This window comes from Leucoraja erinacea, chromosome 15 (assembly GCF_028641065.1).
Source record: "Leucoraja erinacea ecotype New England chromosome 15, Leri_hhj_1, whole genome shotgun sequence".
Lineage (NCBI taxonomy): Eukaryota > Metazoa > Chordata > Chondrichthyes > Rajiformes > Rajidae > Leucoraja > Leucoraja erinaceus.
The window spans coordinates 42681403-42702787 of NC_073391.1; the positions used below are offsets into that span (position 1 = coordinate 42681403).

The 21385-nt window shown below is 46.3% G+C and overlaps 1 protein-coding gene across 1 annotated transcript; it reads left to right on the forward strand.

Moving 5' to 3' along the window:
- The first annotated feature begins 1915 nt into the window (after nucleotides 1-1915).
- On the forward strand, nucleotides 1916-8014 carry LOC129704261 (uncharacterized). The gene is made up of 5 exons (XM_055647266.1): nucleotides 1916-1938; nucleotides 2592-2726; nucleotides 3458-3784; nucleotides 5473-5730; nucleotides 7370-8014. Exons 2-5 carry the CDS (start codon nucleotides 2672-2674, stop codon nucleotides 7693-7695), a joined length of 966 nt encoding a protein of 321 aa, XP_055503241.1. The 5' UTR covers nucleotides 1916-1938; nucleotides 2592-2671; the 3' UTR covers nucleotides 7696-8014.
- Nucleotides 8015-21385: the final 13371 nt, after the last annotated feature.

A 21385-nucleotide genomic window follows, 5' to 3' on the forward strand; every position in this document is an offset into this window, starting at 1 on the left:
AGATGGGATAGCAGCACATTTGGAAAGTGGTGAAATCATTGGCCAAAGTCAGCATGGATTTACGAAAGGTAAATCATGTCTGACGAATCTTATAGAATTTTTCGAGGATGTAACTAGTAGCGTGGATAGGGGAGAACCAGTGGATGTGGTGTATCTGGACTTCCAGAAGGCTTTCGACAAGGTCCCACATAAGAGATTAGTATACAAACTTAAAGCACAAGGCATTGGGGGTTCAGTATTGATGTGGATAGAGAACTGGCTGGCAAACAGGAAGCAAAGAGTAGGAGTAAACGGGTCCTTTTCACAATGGCAGGCAGTGACTAGTGGGGTACCCCAAGGCTCAGTACTGGGACCCCAGCTATTTACAATATATATTAATGATCTGGATGAGGGAATTGAAGGCAATATCTCGAAGTTTGCGGATGACACTAAGCTGGGGGGCAGTGTTAGCTGTGAGGAGGATGCTAGGAGACTGTAGGGTGACTTGGATAGGCTGGGTGAGTGGGCAAATGTTTGGCAGATGCAGTATAATGTGGATAAATGTGAGGTTATCCATTTTGGTGGCAAAAACAGGAAAGCAGACTATTATCTAAATGGTGGCCGATTGGGAAAGGGGGAGATGCAGCGAGACCTGGGTGTCATGGTACACCAGTCATTGAAGGTAGGCATGCAGGTGCAGCAGGCAGTAAAGAAAGCGAATGGTATGTTAGCTTTCATTGCAAAAGGATTTGAGTATAGGAGCAGAGAGGTTCTACTGCAGTTGTACAGGGTCTTGGTGAGACCACACCTGGAGTATTGCGTACAGTTTTGGTCTCCAAATCTGAGGAAGGGCATTATTGCCATAGAGGGAGTGCAGAGACGGTTCACCAGACTGATTCCTGCGATGTCAGGACTGTCTTATGAAGAAAGACTGGATAGACTTGGTTTATACTCTCTAGAATTTAGAAGATTGAGAGGGGATCTTATAGAAACTTACAAAATTCTTAAGGGGTTGGACAGGCTAGATGCAGGTAGATTGTTTCCGATGTTAGGGAAGTCCAGGACAAGGGGTCACAGCTTAAGGATAAAGGGGAAATCCTTTAAAACCGAGATGAGAAGAACTTTTTTCACGCAGAGAGTGGTGAATCTCTGGAACTCTCTGCCACAGAGGGTAGATGAGGCCAGTTCATTGGCTATATTTAAGAAGGAGTTAGATGTGGCCCTTGTGGCTAAGGCGATCAGGGGGTATGGAGAGAAGGCAGGTACGGGATACTGAGTTGGATGATCAGCCATGATCATATTGAATGGCGGTGCAGGCTCGAAGGGCCGAATGGCCTACTCCTGCACCTAATTTCTATGTTTCTATGTAATATGATCACGGCTGATCATCCAACTCAGTATCCCATCCCTGCCTTCTCTCCATACCCCCTGATCCCTTTAGCTGCAAGGGCCACATCTAACTCCCACTTAAATATAGCCAATGAACTGGCCTCAACTACCTTCTGTGGCAGAGAATTCCACAGATTCACCACTCTCTGTGTAAAAAATGATTTTCTCATCTCAGTCCTAAAAGACTTCCCTCTTATCCCTAAACTGTGACCCCTAGTTCTGGACTTCCCCAACATCGTGAATAATCTTCCTGCATCTAGCCTGTCCAACCCCTTAACCCTCTCTTACATTTCACTTCTCTTTCAAACCTGAGCAATGATCTTACCCGGCTGGGACCAGCACGTCGTTTTCAACAACGCTGTCTTCCACCCTCTCCAGATCGTAATCTTCGCATTGAACTGTCACGCGCTCCAGGTGCGGCAGACATAATGCAAGTTTGTCAACTTTTAAATGCGAGCGTGTGACAAATAAGGGCAATGAGCTTTGGTTGACAGCACTAATGGGAGGTGCCGCGCCTGGGTTTAAATTCAGACGACTTCGCCTCTCCTGTCTTTTGCCCGCTCGCTGCAGGTGAGTTTGCCACTGTCCCTGCGTGTCGGATGGAACTGCACGGAAGGGTTCACACTGAGGGTGAGGTGGGCCAGGTGGTTGAGGGAGTGGGGTCAATAGAGAGGGGGGGGAGAGGGGGGGGGGGGGGGGGGGTGGGGTGGCCAGGGCGGGGGGGGAGGGGGGGTGGGGGGGGGGGGGGGGGGGGGGGAGGGGGGGGGGGGGGGGGGGGGGGGGGGAGGGAAACAGGGCAGATAGACACAAAATGCTGGAGAAACTCGGCGGGACCTCTCCATCTCCAGGGATGCTGTCTGTCCCGCTGAGTTACTCCGGTATTTTGTGTCTATCTTCCCTGGTTCCCCTCCCGACCCTCTTGCCGCCCCGATCGCCTCACCATGTGTTTCTCTGTGGAATTCTCTGCCACAGACGGCAGTGGAGGCAAATTCACTGGATGTTTTCAAGAGAGAGTTAGATTTAGCTATTAGGGCTAAATGAGTCAGGGGGTGTGGGGAAAAGGCAGGAACGTAGTACCGATTGTGGATGATCAGCTATGATCATAGTGAATGGCGGTGCTGGCTAGAAGGGCCGAACGGCCTACTCCTGCACCTATTTTCCCACTGTTTCTAACCTCTGTCTTTCACTCAGTCCGACATCTCCCTCTTTCTCCTCTCTCCCAGTTTGTGGCTTGATTCTAGGGGATTCCCCCACAGCCTGGAGTCGGCGCCCGTTGAGCAGCCGGGACCGGGACACCGCGAGGATGCGACCCTCTGACTGCAAGGCCGTGGGTCTGCTGTGGCTGTGGCTGCTGGCAGGTACAGAGACAGAGAGAGGCCACTCGGCCCGCGAATCCTGCTGTCCGCGGGGTCGGGAGTGGACATTTGTCAACACAAAACACCAAGTGCTGGAGGAACTCAGCGGGTCGGGCAGCATCTGTGGAGGGAATGGACAGGCGACCCTTCAGACTGATGGGGAGAGAGGGGAAGGGAGAGAAAGCCGGAACACACAGGGTTGGGGGGGGAGGGGGGTGATGCCTGTGAAGTGATAGGTGGAAGAAGGAACTGCAGATGCTGGTTTAAACCGAAGATAGACACAAAAAGCTGGAGTAACTCGGTGAAACAGACAGCATCTCTGGAGAGAAGGAATGGGTCGAAAAAGTGTCTCAACCCGAAACGTCGCCCATTCCTTTTCTCAAGAGATGCAATGCTGCCTGACCTGCTGAGTTATTCCAAAATGTTGTGTGTATCTTTGGTTTAAATCAGTTCAGTTGAGTCTAGTTTATTGTCACGTGTGCCGAGGTACAGTGAAAAGTTTTTGTTGTGTGCTAACCAGTCAGTGGAAAGACAATACATGATTACACTCAAACTTACATTTACAGTGTACAGATACATGATAAGGGAATAATGTCTGCATCTGCAGTTCCTTCCAACACTTAAACAAGAAGGCGTGGGTTTAAGTGAGGGGGCCAGGTTCAATAGGTATGTGAGGGGCAATGTTTTCATGCGGTGGTGAAGCAGGCAGGTACAGTGACCATGTTGTGTTGCAGGCCTCTCCACTGTGGCGCTGTGCAGAGCAGGAACGACAACCATCACGGTCACCATCACCACCCTGTGTAAGGTGGTGAGGTTTCCCCTCCGAAATGACAGACAGGAGTGGGTGGTGATGAGACGGCTCGATCCCAATATTGAAATCCTGCGCTGGAAGTCTAGCAGCCCGGAGCGTCCGCACATTGTCAACTCGTCCTACAAGGACAGGATCATGTACCAACAAGCCTTCATCGAGCTGCGGGACGTGGGGCCGAGTGACGAGGGGACGTACGAGATAACCTACTATGGCAGTGACCTGATCGACCTCTTTGAGCTGCGTGTAGTTGGTGAGTAGTGTCGTGGAGAGTGGTACAGAACCCAGACTGGCCCTTCGGCCCATATTGTCCATGCTGACCCAGTGGACATGGACAATGGCCCATATCCCTCTCAACCCTTCCATATATCCACATGTCCTTAATTCAGAATTTACACTAGTGGGCCCACCCTGACTTTATCCATGACTATTCTAAAGTGAATAGAATAGTTGGTCCTTAAGGGCTGATCAAAGTAACATTAGCAAATTTGCAGATGACACAAAGCTGGGTGGCAGTGTGAACTGTGAGGAGGATGCTATGAGAATGCAGGGTGTATCTTTATCTCCTGACCCCCTCTACTCGGCTCCTGGATGTAGTGTTTCAGAGAGCTTTTGATAAGGTCCCACATAGAAGATTAGTGGGCTAAATGGTTGTGAAGTGGTTGGCAGACAGGAAACAAAGAGTAGGGATTAACAGGTCTATTTCAGAATGGCAGGCAGTGACTAGTGGGGTACCATAAGGCTCGGTGCTGGGACCACAGCTATTTATAATATACATCAATGATTTAGATGAAGGGATTCAAAGTAACATTAGCAAATTTGCAGATGACACAAAGCTGGGTGGCAGTGTGAACTGTGAGGAAGATGCTATGTGAATGCAGGGTGACTTGGGACAGGTTGGGGGACTGGGCAGATGCATGGCAGATGAAGTTTAATGTGGATAAATGTGACATTATCCACTTTGGTAGCAAAAACAGGAAGGCAGATTGCTATCTAAATGGCGTCAAATTGGGAAAAGGGGAAGTACAATGGGATCTGGGGGTCCTTGTACATCAGTCTATGAAAGTAAGTATGCAGGTACAACAGGCAGTGAAGAAAGCGAATGGCATGTTGGCCTTTATAACACGAGGAATCGAATATCGGAGCAAAGAGGTCCTTCTGCAGTTGTACAGGGCCCTAGTGTGACCACACCTGGAGTATTATGTGCAGTTTTGGTCTCCTAATTTGAGGAAGGACATTCTTGCTATTGAGGGAGTGCAGTGTAGATTTACAAGGTTAAGTCCTGGGATGGTGTGACTGTCACGTGTTGAGTTAATGGAGCCGCTGGGCTTGTACACTCTGGAGTTTAGAAGGATGAGACGGGATCTCATTGAAACATATAAGATTGTTAAGGGTTTGGACATGCTAGAGGCAGGAAACATGTTCCCGATGTTGGGGGAGTCCAGAACCAGAGGCCACAGTAAAGAAGTAAGCCATTTAGAACGGAGATGAGGAAACACTTTTTCTCACAGTGGTGAGTCAGTGGAATTCTCTGCCTCGGAGGGCGATGGAGGCAGGTTTTCTGGATGCTTTCAAGAGAGAGCTAGATAGGGCTCTTAAAGATAGCGGAGTCAGGGGATATGGGGAGAAGGCAGGAACAGGGTACTGATTGGGGATGAACAGCCATGATCACATTGAATGGCGGTGCTGGCCTGAAGGGCCGAATGGCCTACTCCTGCACCTGTTGTCTATTGTCTAGTCTTTCCGCTGACTGGATAGCACGCAACAAAACCGTTTCACTGTGGCAGTAAACTAAACTAAACCCAGGGTCGCTCCCCGTAGGGTGCTCTGCTACACCATGCTCAGTTGCTCAATTAGCCAACTTGGATCTTCCAGCCAACCCATGAGGTGGCTTTGCACTTCTCCCCACACTGATATTGACTGCAATGTGCTGCCTTGCAGAGCCGATGTCTACACCGACCGTGGGGGTCAGCTGCAACTCGTCGCTAATCACGCTGAACTGTTTCATCGACGACGGCTGCACCGTCACCTACCAGTGGGAGCAGCGATCGCAGGATCCCGGCGTGGGGAACGCCACCTTCCCCAGACACATTCTGCGCCTGCTGAACACGGGTCAGCACAACTACACCTGCATCGGAGAAGATTGCTGCAGCAGCCACGCTGTCACTGCAAATCTGCTCTGCGACTCCCTGCTCAGAAGTGAGTGGGTCAGATGAGGGAGTGGGACTGAGCCTGGCTCTGGTTTCAGGAGGTGTCTGACCATTACATTGGCACTCAAATACACATGGACCATTTCCGACATTTCCCTACCATTTCTAGACCTCACTATCTGCATCGCAGGTGATAGACTACTGACCGACATCCACCATAAACCCACTGACTCCCATGGCTATCTGGACTACACTTCTTCCCACCTTGCTTCCTGTAAGGACTCCATCCCCTACTCCCAATTCCTCCGTCTATGTCGCATCTGCCGCAGGATGAGATGTTCCACACCAGGGCATCGGAGATGTCCACATTCTTCAGGAAACGGGGGTTCCCCTCTTCTACTATAGATGAAGCTCTCACCAGGATCTCTTCCATACCCCGTGACTCTACTCTCACTCCCCATCCCCCCCACTCGCAACAAGGGCAGAGTCCCCTTTGTCCTCACCTTCCACCCTACCAGCCGTCACATACAACAAATAATCCTCCAACATTTTTGCCACCTCCAACGGGATCCCACCACTGGCCACATTTTCCCATCTCATCCACTTTTGGCTTTCCGCAGAGACCGCACCCTTCGTAAATCCTTGGTCAATTCGTCCCTTCCCACCCAAACCATCCCCTCTACTGGCACTTTCCCTTGCAACCGCAGGAAATGTTACACTTGTCGCTTTACCTCCCCCCTTGACTCCATTCAAGGACCAATGCAGACTTTCCAGGCATGGCAGAGGTTCACCTGCCCCTCCTCCCTCATCTATTGCATCCCCTGCTCTAGGTGTCGGCTGCTCTACATCGGTGAGACCAAGCACAGGCTTGACGATCGCTTCGCCGAACACCTCCACTGGGTTCGCATTAACCAACCTGATCTCCTGGTGGCTCAGCACTTCAACTCCCCCTCCCATTCCGAATCCGACCTTTCTGTCCTGGGCCTCCTCCATGGCCAGAGTGAGGACCACCATAAATTGAAGGAGCAGCACCTCATATTTCGCTTGGGTAGTTTACACCCCAGCGGTATGAACGTTGACTTCTCTAATTTCAGGTAGTCCCTGCTTTCTCCTCCCCTTCTCAGCTCTGCCTCAGCCCACTGTCTCTGCTTCTTCCTTTCTTCTTCCCCCCCCCCCCCCCACATCAGTCTGAAGAAGGGTCTCATCCCGAAACGTTGCCTGTTTCCTTCGCTCCATAGCTGCTGCCTCACCCGCTGAGTTTCTCCAGTATTTTTGTCTACCTATGACATTGGCTTCTGTAAATCGTCCCTGTGTAGGTTAGAGCTCATGTACAGGGTGGTCACTGGTCGTCATGGACTCGATGGCCAAATGGCTTGGCTTCACGCTGTATCTCTAGCTCCAAACTCAGGGTTCACTACTGAGATGAGGAATGTATTTAGTCCGAGGGATGTGAATCTGCAGAGTTCATTGTCACAGACGGTGGTGGAGGCAAAGTCATTGGGTTCTTTAAAGTGGAGATTGACAGATTCTTGATGCGGGTGTTGGGGGTTATGGGGAGAGGGCAGGAGAATGGGGTTAGGAGGGAGAGATGGATCAGCCATGATTGAATGGCGGAGTAGACTTGATGGGCCGAGTGGTCTAAATTCTGCTCCTATCACTAATGACTAGTCTGACTTTTTCTTGTCCAGGGTCGTGGAGTGGTGGGATGATCGCTGCTCCTGTTGTTGGGCTCATTCCTGTTGCGCTGATCCTCGTTCTCTCGCTGTATCTCTGGCGAAATGTATTGAAGCAGAAAACCATGCACCATGTTTCCGTCACTGTGGCGGCAAGAAAAAAAACTGAAGGGATCGGATGTCTAGTTGAAGGAGCATCTGACAAAAAGAATGTGGACATTGTCAGAAAGGCACACTTCCTGAGAAAGCAGAGGAAGATTCAACCTACATGGACGGCAAACTGCAAAATCTTCATAAAACTGAACAGAACACCTGAAGAGTCTAGAGTGCTGGTCACCTGAGATATGGAGAATTGGACAAATACCAGTGAGACCAAAAGAACAACACAACAAGATAATGGAAAAACAAGGGACTAAATAAATACACCACACACTTGACACGTTTCTATGTTCTATAAGGATCTTGTCGTAAACTTTGCCGAAGTCCATGTATACAACATCTATCCGATCCCCATTGACTATTGTTGCATCTGTTGCTCTTTGGGAAACTTATTTATGCAAAGTCTGGCTGTTGATGCAAGAATGTTCTGCACGTTTTTGAACAAATAACGATGCAATTGTAACGGGCACTTTGTACACATTAAATCAGATCAGTGAGTCACCTTGTGTAACAGAAAGCTTATTTGCATGTACCAATGCACAATAAAGTGAAGGGCGGGAGAGGAGCAGTGAGTGAGTGTTTCACATTAAACATAGGAAATTGGTGCAGGAGTAGGCCATTCGGCCCTTCGAGCCTGCATCGCCATTCCATAGCTTGTGCTCACTAGAATTTAGAAGATTGAGGGAGGATCTTATCGAAACGTACAAAATTCTTAAGGGGTTGGACAGGCTAGATGCAGGAAGATTGTTCCCGATGTTGGGGGAGTCCAGAACAAGGGGTCACAGTTTAAGGATAAGGGGGAAATCTTTTAAGACCGAGATGAGAAAAAAAATTTTTACACAGAGAGTGGTGAATCTCTGGAATTCTCTGCCACAGAAGGTAGTTAAGAATAGAATAGTTTCTTTATTGTCATTGTAACATGGGCCATGTACAACGAAATTTAAAATGTCAGCCAGTCAGTGCAGCATTCAAACATTTCTAAAGCTAACGAAACATCCACGGTAAAATAATAAAGATAAGCAAATAAATAAAAAACACAGACAAAGCACGCATACACACCCAACCCTCCATCCTTCTGTCGATTCCACAGTTACCACAGTCCCTTAGTCTGTATCGCCCCTGCGTTCCTTGGCGGCTACATTTAGTGGTTTTATAGCAGTGGGGTAAAAACAGTACATTTGTAGTCTACTCGCTAGAATTTAGAAGATTGAGGGAGGATCTTATAGAAATCTACTAAACCTTCTGGTTGGACAGGCTAGATGCAACAGATTGTTTCAAACAGGGAGGGTCACGGGGTTAAGGATAATGTCCTTTATTATATTCTGAAAAACATTTTTCACACAGAGAGTGGTGAATCTCTGGAATTCTCTGCCACAGGCTATAGTTGAGGAGGGAGTTAAGAGAGTTAGATGTGGCCCTTGTGGCTAAAGGGATCAGGGGGTATGGAGAGAAGGCAGGTACAGGGTACTGAGTTGGATGATCAGCCATGATCATATCGAATGACGTGCAGGCTTGAAGGGCCAAATGGCCTACTCCTGCACCTATTTTCTATATTCTATGTTTCATACATAGAAACATAGAAAATAGGTGCAGGAGTAGACCTCACTCTGGCCATGGAGGAGACCCAGGACAGAAAGGACGGATTCGGAATAGGAGGGGGAGTTGAAGTGCTGAGCCACCAGGAGATCAGGTTGGTTAATGCGAACCGAGTGGAGGTGTTCGGCGAAGCGATCGCCAACTTTGACAGCTGGGAATTAGTCCGAACTGAGGCTGTGGGATGAGAGTACAGTAACTTGATCCATGAAATAAGGTTTGTTCCAAAACCAAATTTGTCTAGAACAGCCCATAGAGAGACCCACTCAAATGCTTTTTCTGCATCAATAGATACGACACCCTCAGGTACATCCTCAGAAGGAGAATAGACAATATCTAATAATCGACGTATGTTAAAGAAGGAATGTCCGCTCTTAACAAAGCCGGTTTGGTCCTCAGATATAACAGTGGGGAGGGCATTCTCTAGTCTACGAGCTAAAACCTTGGCTAGAATTTTAGCATCTGTGTTTAGAAGGATCTATAAGAGGCGCATTCGGTTGGATCTTTACCTTTTTTGGCGATAAGAGTAATGCAGGCTTCGGCAAAGGATGGAGGAAGAGAACCTTGTCTGTAGGATTGCACGATAGAATGGAACACAACTGTGGGGAAAGGAGTAGAGAGAACTTTTTTAAAAACTCTGCCGGGAAGCCGTCGGGGGCCTGATTGCGTTGCGGAAATGGCTGAAGCTATTTCTGCCTGTGATATGGGTTCATCCAATCTTTCCCTAAAATCTAATGAGAGTTTGGGAATATTTAGACTGCTCAGAAAGTCATGCATTACCTTATGATCCAGATGAGATTCTGAAGTATAAAGCTGGGAGTAAAAGTCTCTGAAAGCTTCGTTAATTTTGCAAGTGATCCGAAGTGGACTGGCCATTAGGCGTGCGAATTTTAGAAATATTCTGTCTCGCTTTAGCACTTTTAAGTTGATTTTCAAGTAATTTGTCAGTTTTATCTCCATATGTATAAAACATGGCTTTATTTTTTTTAAAGTATGTATTCAATTGAGTGAGAAGTGAGTAGGTCAAATTTGGTTTTGAGTTTCAATCGCCTTTGATAAAGAGTTGGATTTTTGAGTTTGCGCATATTGCTTGTCAATTTCTCCAATTTGATGAGCAAGATCTAAATGCTCTTTATTGGATTTCCGCTTCATTTGAGCAGTGTAAGATATGATCTGCCCCCCTACGGTAAGCCTTAAGGGCATCCCATACAATCAGGCTAGAGGTTTCAGGGGATATATTAGTGGAAAGAAAAAAGGCTATCTCTCTCTTTCCATAAACTCTACAAATGTATCATCCGAGAGCAAAGTTGAATTGAATCGCCACTGCCTACTCTTTTGAGAAAGATCTGGAGGGACAAGGCCAGAGCAATAGGGGCATGGTCAGAAATGACAATACTCTCATAGGCACAGGAATGAACCAGGGGTACAAGTCTAGTTATCAAGAAAGAAATAGTCAATTCTAGAATACGTATGATGCATATGTGAGAAAAATGAGTATTCCTTATCCTGTGGATGTAAAGAGCGCCACACATCGCAGACACCGTAATGGGAGAGAAAGGCTTGGATGAAGCAAACTGATTTACTTACCGTACTGGGGTTAGTAGAGGATTGGTCTAAAAGAGGATCTAACCAACAATTGAAATCACCACCGAGTATAAGAGAGTATGTGTCCAGGTCTGGAAGCAATGAAAATAACCGCTCGAAAAAACCTACATCGTCTCCATTAGGGGCATACACGTTGACAAATACTAACAGTGTGTTGTATAATTTTCCAGTCGCAACTACATAGCGACCAAACTTGTCAGAGATTACATTAAGTGACTCAAAGGAAATATTCTGCTGTTAAGGATTGAAACCCCTCTGGCTATAGCCTGAAAGGAACAATGAAGCACCTGCCCCACCCAACCTGACAAGAGACAACCGTTGTCTGAGCAATGGATATGAGTTGCTTGCACGAAGGCTATTTCTGTTTTGCGCTGTTTAAGATGCGAAACAAACCTTTCTTCTTTTAACAGGATGGTTTAAACCTTTGACATTCCAGCTCACTAGCTTTATGTGTCGATCCATGTATAATAAAGAAAAACATTAAGTTGCAATGAACCAAATGCCAGGCTGAAAACGAAGCAACGGGTCAGCAGATTGAAAATGACTAGTGTGTAATGATGTGTTTATATAAATTGCTAAAATGTTACTGGCAGTGACTTAATCCCCCCCTTCTCCCCACCCAAGAAAGCTGCTATAGAAAAATGCAGCAAGCTCTTCCAAACATACATTTTACAAATCTAATAGTAAGATTAAATGAGAACTTACCAGTTTGAGGTTTGATCTTTATTTTATGAGGAGTTACGTTGAGGGACCGCGTGAAGAAGACCCGCCCAGGCGCATGCTCGTCAATCTTTAAAGCAGTGGCGCGAAATCACAGATGATGATTACCGAAGCATAATAGTAAGCTACGTGAAACAAAGTTAAACTTACCTTTGATCTTTATGAGGGTGGGAGCGGATCTTCGCGTAGTCCCTCAACGTAACTCCTCATAAAATACAGATCAAACTTCAAACTGGTAAGTTCTCGTTTAATCTTACTATTTTACTTCGTAGTCACGCGAGTGACTACGTGAAGATTTTAAAGCTTCTGTGATTTCATGCCGTAGATTCAATCCATGGCGTCTCACTGCATTGACTGACTCTAAATGTGTGATATACAACCATAACATTAATGTAATTAGTTGCTGGTTTATCTTTATCATAACCAAACATTTTTGTCCCCTTTTTTTTATCACCAGGGAACATTTAATACTGAATCCAAAACAGTACCACTAAATACACCAGGGTCTGCAATCTCTTTATGGTAATACTTGTGAAACATCCATTCACTTCCCCATTTCTGCGGTCGCGAGGATATGGTCTATTGGAACGTCCAAATCCTAGGCCGCCGATGTTGCTGCCTCCCTGGTGGAAATGAGATTTAAATTTGTCAGTATTAATTCCTGCATCAACCAGCTCCTTCTTCAGCCACCTCGATTGTTTTTTTATGGCTGATAAATAATGTTGATTCTGCACCTCTTAAGTCCTTGGTGGTTTCAAATGTAACATTTTTAAATGTGCGACTACACATAGTCTTGGATCCGTAGCCTATGCTGTAAGAACCAATTTACACCCCGTGCCTCCTGGTCTGCTCTGTTTGAGTAAATCATAGACATAGAATGTGATTGCATTCGCTGTGATAACCATTCTATCTATACGTACTTTATGTGATGTCTGTACTCTTTGTGCTGAAACAATGCCATTAGCATGTCTACCTTATGGTAGTTTTGTCTGAAGACAAATTTGAAATGGGACTCCGTTCCTGAAGTATCATTAGCATATCCCTTACATTACAGATTTCTGTATATCTTTGTCTATGCGGTTTGGTGTTGAAATACCTTTCATGTACTTACAAACCAAAGGGTGTGATCCTAGAACCTGTTGTTCTGATGCCCTTAATATGTAGATAGGGCACTCCTTGCAGTATTGATCGTACTATAACTTAAATTGACATAAAATGCAGTGTAAACAGAAATTCTAAACATCTAATATGTCTACAGTGTGGTATGAAATATCCTGCCTTGAGTAAAACACTTCCCATTTCTTAATCTAAGAAATGTACTGCTTCTGGGTATTATCCCTCCAGGTTACTGCAATTACATCCATAGTGCGATCTGATAGTTCTCTTCCGAGATATGGTCTTTTAGAATCTTCAAATCAATAAAATCATGTAAAGGATGAAATAGTAAGATTAAACGAGAACTTAGCAGTTCGAAGTTTGATCTGTATTTTATGAGGAGTTACGATGAGGGATTACGTGAAGAACCCGCTCAGTGCGCAGGCGCGGCATACTTCCAAGCAGCGGTGTGGAATCACAGACCATGCCCTGCACGGGAGACCCGACCTTTTCTCGTCGGGTCTACATTATCGTTGGGGCTGCAATGAGGAGCGGCCTCCAACAGGAAGAGACCGGGGACTCTGGTGCCGACGACTCACCTCACCGTCGCGGAGCTGGCCGAGTCCGGAGCGGGTGGAGCGGTGGAGGAGCGCTGCTGCTGCTGCTGCTGCTGCGGCCCGACCGGAGAGTCGGAGGCTTCAACTGCAGGTCTGCGGACGGCGGCACCGGGAGCCCGCGGGTCCCTGGAGGGAGACCGCTTTTCAGGGCTCTCGCAACGGCGACTTCTCCCGTCCGAGTTGCGGGGTCCAAGAGCTCCTGGAGCGGGGCCTAACATCACCGCCCCGCGCGGCTTGGAATGGCCGCGGGACTCTGCGAGCGCACGCCGGGGGCACTAACACCAAGACCCGGTGTGCGACCTTGCACCACCCGGCGTGGCTTTAATGGCCGCGGGACAATTGCCATCGCCAGCCGGGGGCTTTGACTTTGACTCTGACATCGGGGGGGGGGGGAGTGCAGTGGAGAGATAAGTTTATTTGGCCTTCCATCACAGCGATGTGATGGATGTTTATGTAAATTATGTTGTGTCTTGGGTCAATTTGTTTGTAATGTATGGCTGCAGAAACGGCATTTCGTCTGGACCTCAAGGGGTCCAAATGACAATTAAATGTATCTTGTATCTTGTATTTGAAGTAAACATAGTAAAGATAAGGAGACATCAGTTTACTAGTGTGATCTATATAATGAGGGTGGGAGCGGAGGGCACGTAATCCCTCATCGTAACTCCTCATAAAATACAGATCAAACTTTGAACTGGTAAGTTCTCGTTTAATCTTACTATTTTACTTCGGAGTCACGTGAGTGACTACGTGAAGACTTCAAAGGTCTGTGATTTCAAACCGTGTAACAGTTTTTATTTCACTCACTGCCGAAGTTCTTGAGGGAGGAAGTGTTTATCAACCAAAGAATCAGATTTTTCAAGAAACAGAAAGGTGTTTATTAACAATAACAAAAAATAAATTGCTCCCCCGGGCTTAAATTAAATATTTGCAGTTTGTAAAATTCTGTCTGCAAACAAGTCAGGCTTCATCAACGGCTTATTATAAAACGTTCTGAACGTCGTTTCCCTCGACCATCCTGCCATATTGAGAATGTGGTCAACCGGGACGTCCATTCGTTCTGCCGCTGATGTCGATGCTGTCCTAGTGGAATGAGATTTAAAAGTATTAGTGTCTATTCCGGCAGCTTTCAGTACCTGTTTGAGCCACCGTGAAATGGTTTGGCTCGTTCCCCGTCCATGGCTGGACCCATAAGGCTTTTTCACTCCCTCTGAGATTGTGGGTTGTGTCTATATATTGTTGTAGATGGGTCACAACACACAACCTTGGCTCTGGTGGGTAGGCCCGGAATACCACCAGTGGATTGGGCGTTCCTGGCCTGCTTTGTTTCACCAGACCTAGAATGATGAACGTAATCTGGTCTGGGGTGACCACCATGTTGTCCAGTCTTAAATTGTGCAGCGACTGGACCCTCTGAGCGGATACGAGTGCCATTAGCATGAGCGTCTTTAATGTAGATTGCTCGAGGCTGAGGGATCTAGCTGGTGGCCATCCCCTGAGGTATGTCAATACCACACTGATATCCCAAACATGGGTATACCTGGGTTTAGGGGCTTAATATTAAAAATGCCCTTCATGAGTTTTTCCACCAGTGGATGGGATCCCATGGCTTGCTGTCCTGCTGGTTTTAGGTAAGCAGACAGGGCGCTTCGTGCTGTATTGATGGCACTGATCCCTTCGTCATGGTGTAGATGGTCCAGGAACTCCAGCACGTCGGTGGTTGTGGAAGTTTCATATGTTGTCCCTGTGTCCTGGCAGTACTTTTCCCATTTTTTGATGCAGGTTAAATACTGCCTTCTGGTGGATGTTCGCAGGGATGCCGACATGGTGGTGATAGTTAGTTTCGGATAATCCCAGTCCCTGGTAAGGTCTATTCAAAACCTACAACCCAGGAGTTTGATGTGTTCATGGCATGGGTGGCTTATGCCTGATACTGGGTGAGTCAACAACCGTGGGTCACTAGGGAAAACCATAGGTGACTCGACCACCATGTCGTGATGAACTGGGAACCATGGCTGTGTAGGCCAGTCGGGCACCATCAAAATCCCAGAAGCAGAGTCAATCGGTATTTTGCGAAGTACCCGACTGATGAGGCAGAAGGGAGGGAAAGCATAGAAGAAAAAATTTCCCCAATCCAGCGTGAAGGCATCTACCGCTGCTGCCTCTGGGTCTGGTTCCCAAGCCACATACATAGGTAACTGGTGATTCAGTCTTGATGCAAACAAATCGATATCTGGCGTTCCATATTGCTTAATAACTTTAGCAAAGATTTTAGAGTTTACCATCCATTCAATGTTATCATTAAATTTTCATGACCTGGTGTCTGCCACTGTATTTAGCTTACCTGGTAGATAGGCAGCTGATAGCCAAATATGTCTTTCGACACACCATTGCCAGATCACATTGACCAATTTGTCGCATGATAATGATTTTATGCCCCCCCATATGGTTAACATAAGCCACCACCGTAGTATTATCAATCTGTAACCGCACATGCACGTGCTGCATTTTAGATGCATATGCTTTTAAACCATAATAGGCGCCCAACATTTCTAGATAATTGATGCCCAGTGTGTGTAGTAATGATGACTCTGGTTTAGTCCATCTGCCACCTGTGCTGGATATGGAGTTAGTTGTTCCCCAGCCTTGAGCACTGGCATCTGTTTTAATAACTAAAGTAGAAACATAGAAACATAGAAATTAGGTGCAGGAGTAGGCCATTCGGCCCTTCGAGCCTGCACCGCCATTCAATATGATCATGGCTGATCATCCAACTCAGTATCCCGTACCTGCCTTCTCTCCATACCCTCTGATCCCCTTGGCCACAAGGGCCACATCTAACTCCCTCTTAAATATAGCCAATGAACTGGCCTCAACTACCCTATGTGGTAGAGAGTTCCAGAGATTCACCACTCTGTGTGAAAAAAGTTCTCCTCATCTCGGTTTTAAAGGATTTCCCCCTTATCCTTAAGCTGTGACCCTTTGTCCTGGACTTCCCCAACATCGGGAACAATCTTCCTGCATCTAGCCTGTCCAACCCCTTAAGAATTTTGTAAGTTTCTATAAGATCCCCTCTCAATCTCCTAAATTCTAGAGAGTATAAACCAAGTCTATCCAGTCTTTCTTCATAAGACAGTCCTGACATCCCAGGAATCAGTCTGGTGAACCTTCTCTGCACTCCCTCTATGGCAATAATGTCCTTCCTCAGATTTGGAGACCAAAACTGCATGCAATACTCCAGGTGTGGTCTCACCAAGACCCTGTACAACTGCAGTAGAACCTCCCTGCTCCTATACTCAAATCCTCTTGCTATGAAAGCCAACATACCATTCGTTTTCTTTACTGCCTGCTGCACCTGCATGCCTTTACTGCCTGCATACTTATGCATTTCAAATATGTATGTCATGTTCTATACTTTGGCAATATAACAATGTTTTTTTTTTATCATGCCAATAAAGTTTTTAAATTTGAAATTGAATTGAGAGAGAGACACAGAGAGAGAGAGGCAGAGAGAGAGAGAGGCAGAGAGAGAGAGAGAGAGACAGAGAGAGAGAGAGAGAGACAGAGAGAGAGAGAGAGAGAGACAGACAGAGAGAGAGAGAGAGAGACAGAGAGAGAGACAGAGAGAGAGAGAGAAGAGAGAGAGAGACAGACAGAGAGAGAGAGACAGACAGAGAGAGAGAGACAGACAGAGAGAGAGACAGACAGAGAGAGAGACAGACAGAGAGAGAGACAGAAATGCTTTACGGGACCATTATCTCTCAATGGGGAATGCTTCTATTCAGGAGAAGTGGGACACTGTTGAAACCGATATAAAGCAGATCATAAAAACATAGAAACATAGAAACATAGAAATTAGGTGCAGGAGTAGGCCATTCGGCCCTTCGAGCCTGCACCGCCATTCAATATGATCATGGCTGATCATCCAACTCAGTATCCCGTACCTGCCTTTTCTCCATACCCCCTGATCCCCAAGGGCCACATCTAACTCCCTCTTAAATATAGCCAATGAACTGGCCTCAACTACCCTCTGTGGCAGAGAGTTCCAGAGATTCACCACTCTCTGTGTGAAAAAAGTTCTTCTCTTCTCGGTTTTAAAGGATTTCCCCCTTATCCTTAAGCTGTGACCCCTTGTCCTGGACTTCCCTAACATCGGGAACAATCTTCCTGCATCTAGCCTGTCCAACCCCTCTCATGGAGAGACATATTCCAAAAATAAACAGCAGCCAGAACAAATACCCCGCCCTGGTTCACCAGGCATCACCACTGACTCAGACATAAGAAACGGAGCGCATACAATAAAGCAAATAAGACACACGACAAATAAGTTTGGGGTTAATTGTAAATTTGTAAATTGCTGAAAGGAATGAAGGAAAGCTCTCAATAAAGCCGAACAAGACTTTTTGTGTCAAACAACCTTACCACAGCAATGAAAGAAAACGTCAAGCAATTCTGGTCGTATATGAAACGTTTGGGTGACGGAGAGAAGGGAGTTGCAGACCTCATGGTGAACAACACAGTTGTAAGTGACGGGAAAGGAAAGGCTGAAGCACTTAATACACCAGTGTATTTACGAGGGAAAACAAGTCATACATTCCATCGATGGGAACCAGTAACATACGGGATATCCTGTGCTCCATGGAATAGAGCAGGGGTGGGGAACCGCATGCGGCCTTCTAGGCCATCAAGTGCGGCCTTATGAATGAATCCAAATTTTGTAGAATAAATCCTTTTATTTTTATTAATATGTATTTGTTCCTCTTATTATTTTAATTTTAATCTTAAAATGAAAGTATTTAAAATTCCAAAGAGTAAACGAAGATTGAACAAAATTAGCATTTTTTATCATTCAAATTAGCATTGCAACCTTGCCAAGTTGATGGCTCCAAGGCTCCTATAGAACTGCAGATGGAATTGAGCTCTCAGAAGAAGACATTTTAAAGTCCTTATTTGACGCCAAGAAAGGTCCGATTGAAATATGGAAAAATGCAGTAGAATATCCACGCCTTTGGCAACATGCATGAAAAATGCTTTCTTGCTTTTCAACCATTTATTCCTGCAAATCTATATTCAGTTCAGTTCCGTTTTATTTGTCATATGCAAGTTAACACAGGGTCAACGGGACAATGAAATGTGTTTGACAAGACAATGGGTCACCTCAGCAATGATATTACAAGAATAAAAATAAGATAAAATAAGATAAAAGTGACAATGGTAGGTAAAAGACAACAATAAATAAAATAACCAACATTTATGATGCGTCTATGAGTTCAGAAGCCTGATGGCATGATGGTAAAAACTGGTCTTAAGTCTGGTGGTACGTGCAGCCATGCTCCTGGGTCGTCTGCCTGACGGTAACAAGGAGAAGAGTCTGCGTGCTGGGTGGCTGTGGTCCTCGATGATGCTGTGTGCCTGACACAGGCACCACCGGTGGAAAATGTCCTGAATGGCCGGGAGACAGTTGCTAGTGATGTGCTGTGTGCCGCATTCACCACTCTCTGTAGTGATTTGCGGCTGTGGGCAGAACAGTTCCCGTACCAGACTGTGATGCAGCCCGTCAGCAGACTCTCGATGGTGCAACTGTAGAATCTCCTACCTAATTACGAATTAGTTCTCCTACCTAACCCAAATCAAAACGCCCTTAAGGTCACAAATGACAGATACCCATCTAGAAGATTAGCTGAAACTGCGTACCTCCATGTTGCAATCAAATATTCAAATGCTTTCCCACAAATAGCAGTCACAACAAAGTCATTAAAAGGTTAGTTAACGTTAGAATTAACATTTCTTTTTCATTTTCTTAAAGTTAGTACATAGCAGTTAGATTTTTACAAAATAATGCACATTTTGAAGTATATCTAATTGAAGTTTCTTGGATGCGGCCTTGTTAGATTACAGCTAACCTAATGCAGTGTTCTAACATGAAAAGGTTCCCCACCCCCAGAATGGAGACCCAGCCTACTCAACAACCCCCTATAGCTCACACCCTCTAGTCCAGGCAACATCCTCGTAAATCTTCTCTGCACGCTTTCAAGCTTGACAATATATCTCCTATAACATGGTGCCCAGAGCAAACACAGTAATCTAAATGCGGTCTCACCGACATCTTATACAACTGCTACATGACTTCCCAACTTCTCAATACTCGGACTGATGAAGGCCAAAGTGCCAAAATACTTTTTGACCACCTGATCTACTTGCGACTCGACCTTCAAGGGACCATGCACCTGCTCTCCTAGATGCCTCTACTCTACAACACTACCCAGAGGCCTACCAATCACTGGGTAGGTCCTGTCTTTGTGGTTCGACGTCTCAAAATGCCCACATGTCACACTTCTCTGTTTTAAATTCCATCAGCCATTCCTCTGTCCACCTGGCCAATCGATCCAGATGCTGCTGCAATCTTTCACAACCATCTTCACTATCTGCAAAACCACTCACTTTTGTATGATCAGCAAACTTGCTGTGACGTTTCACAGAGTGCTGGAGTAACATAGCGGGTCAGGCTGAGTATCGAAAGTTGGGAGGTCATGTTTGCAATTGTATAAGAAAGTTGGTGAGGCCACAATTAGAATATTGTGTTCAATTCTGGGCACCACATTATAGGAAAGATGTCATCAAACTGGAAAGGGTACAGAGAAGATTTACAAGGATGTCGCCCAGGACTAGAGGGTGTGAGTTACAGGGAGAGGTTGAGTAGGCTGGGTCTCTATTCCATGGAGCACAGGAGGATGAGGGGTGATCTAATAGACGTGTATAAAATCATGAGAAGAATAGATCTGGTGGATGCACAGAGTCTCTTGTCCCAGAGTTGGGGAATCGAGGACCAGAGGATATAGGTTCAAGGTGAAAGGGGAAAGATTGAATAGGAATATGAGGGGTATCTTTTTTCACACAAAGGGTGGTGGGTGTATGGACACAAGCTGCCAGAGGTGTAAGTTGAGGCGGGACTATCGCAACGTTTAAGAAACAGTTTAGACAGGTACATGGATAGGACAGGTTTTAGAGGGATATGGATCAAACGTGGTCAGGTGGGACTAGTGTAGATAGGACATGCTGGGCTGAAGAGTCTGTTTCCACACTGTATCACTCTATGACTCTATCTTTTCCCTCTCAAACCCATTCTCCTGCCATCTCGCAATTACCCTCTGACACCTGTATCCACAGTTTCACCACCCCCTGACATAAGAAAATTCCTGCTCATCTCCTTCCTAAAGTAGCGTCTTTTAATTCTGGCCACTGTCCTAGACTCACCTACTAGTGGAAACATCCTCTCCAAATCCACTCCTTCCAGGGCTTTTACCAGGCTGGGACAGACTGCAACAGTTTCACACCGTGTCCCAAAGCTTGTGTCCTGTCCTGCATCACCCAAGGCAGCAGAGATGTTATAGGAGAGGGCAAGCACCATAACAAAGTAGCTCACGCTGGTTTGGGTAACATTCAGGAATGTCTATGCATGGCACAGCATGAATATACTGAAGAACGGTCTGACCCGAAATATCATCTATACCTTTTATCCAGAGATGCTGCCTGACCCTCTGAGTTACTCCAGCATTTTTGTGTCTACCTTCCCTGTTTTTCCGTCCCCCAGGCCACTAATGCCCCTCTTGTTGCCCCGCCCACCTCACAGAGGCTACCTGGCCCGCTGAGTTACTCCAGCACTCTGTGAAACGTCACCTAACCATGTTCTCCACAGAGGCTGCCTTACCTACTTCCGGTGGGGGCCATGGAGCAGGAAGCAGGTGTCCGCTTTAGCTCCGCTCCTGAAATGAGCTAAAGAGCCTGAAAAGAAAACGGGAACCGATTTACAACAACACTCACTGTGAGATACCCAACGTCATCAGAAATAGAAACATAGAACGATAGAAATTAGGTGCAGGAGTAGGCCATTCGGCCCTTCTCTCCATACCCCCTGATCCCCTTAACCACAAGGGCCACATCTAACTCCCTCTTAAATATAGCCAATGAACTGGCCTCAACTACCCTCTGTGGCAGAGAGTTCCAGAGACTCACCACTCTCTATGTGAAAAAAGTTCTTCTCATCTCGGTTTTAAAGGATTTCCCGCCTTATCCTTAAGCTGTGCCCCCTTGTCCCTGGACTTCCCCAAACATCGTGAACAATCTCCTGCACCTAGCCCTTTCCGACCCCTTAAGAATTTTGTAAGTTCCTAAAGATTCCCACCAGATCGATAAAATCGCCGCAAATTGACGGTGATCCGGTACTGTTTAAGTGCACAACCGC

What these genes read in the sequence shown, in the direction of transcription:
- LOC129704261 (XM_055647266.1), top strand. Translation starts at nt 2,672, where the DNA reads ATGCGACCCTCTGACTGCAAGGCCGTGGGTCTGCTGTGGCTGTGGCTG. An exon ending in GTGGCTGTGGCTGCTGGCAG is followed by an intron (nt 2,727 to 3,457) that starts GTACAGAGACAG and finishes GTTGTGTTGCAG; the next exon opens with GCCTCTCCACTGTGGCGCTG. An exon ending in CTGCGACTCCCTGCTCAGAA is followed by an intron (nt 5,731 to 7,369) that starts GTGAGTGGGTCA and finishes TTTCTTGTCCAG; the next exon opens with GGTCGTGGAGTGGTGGGATG.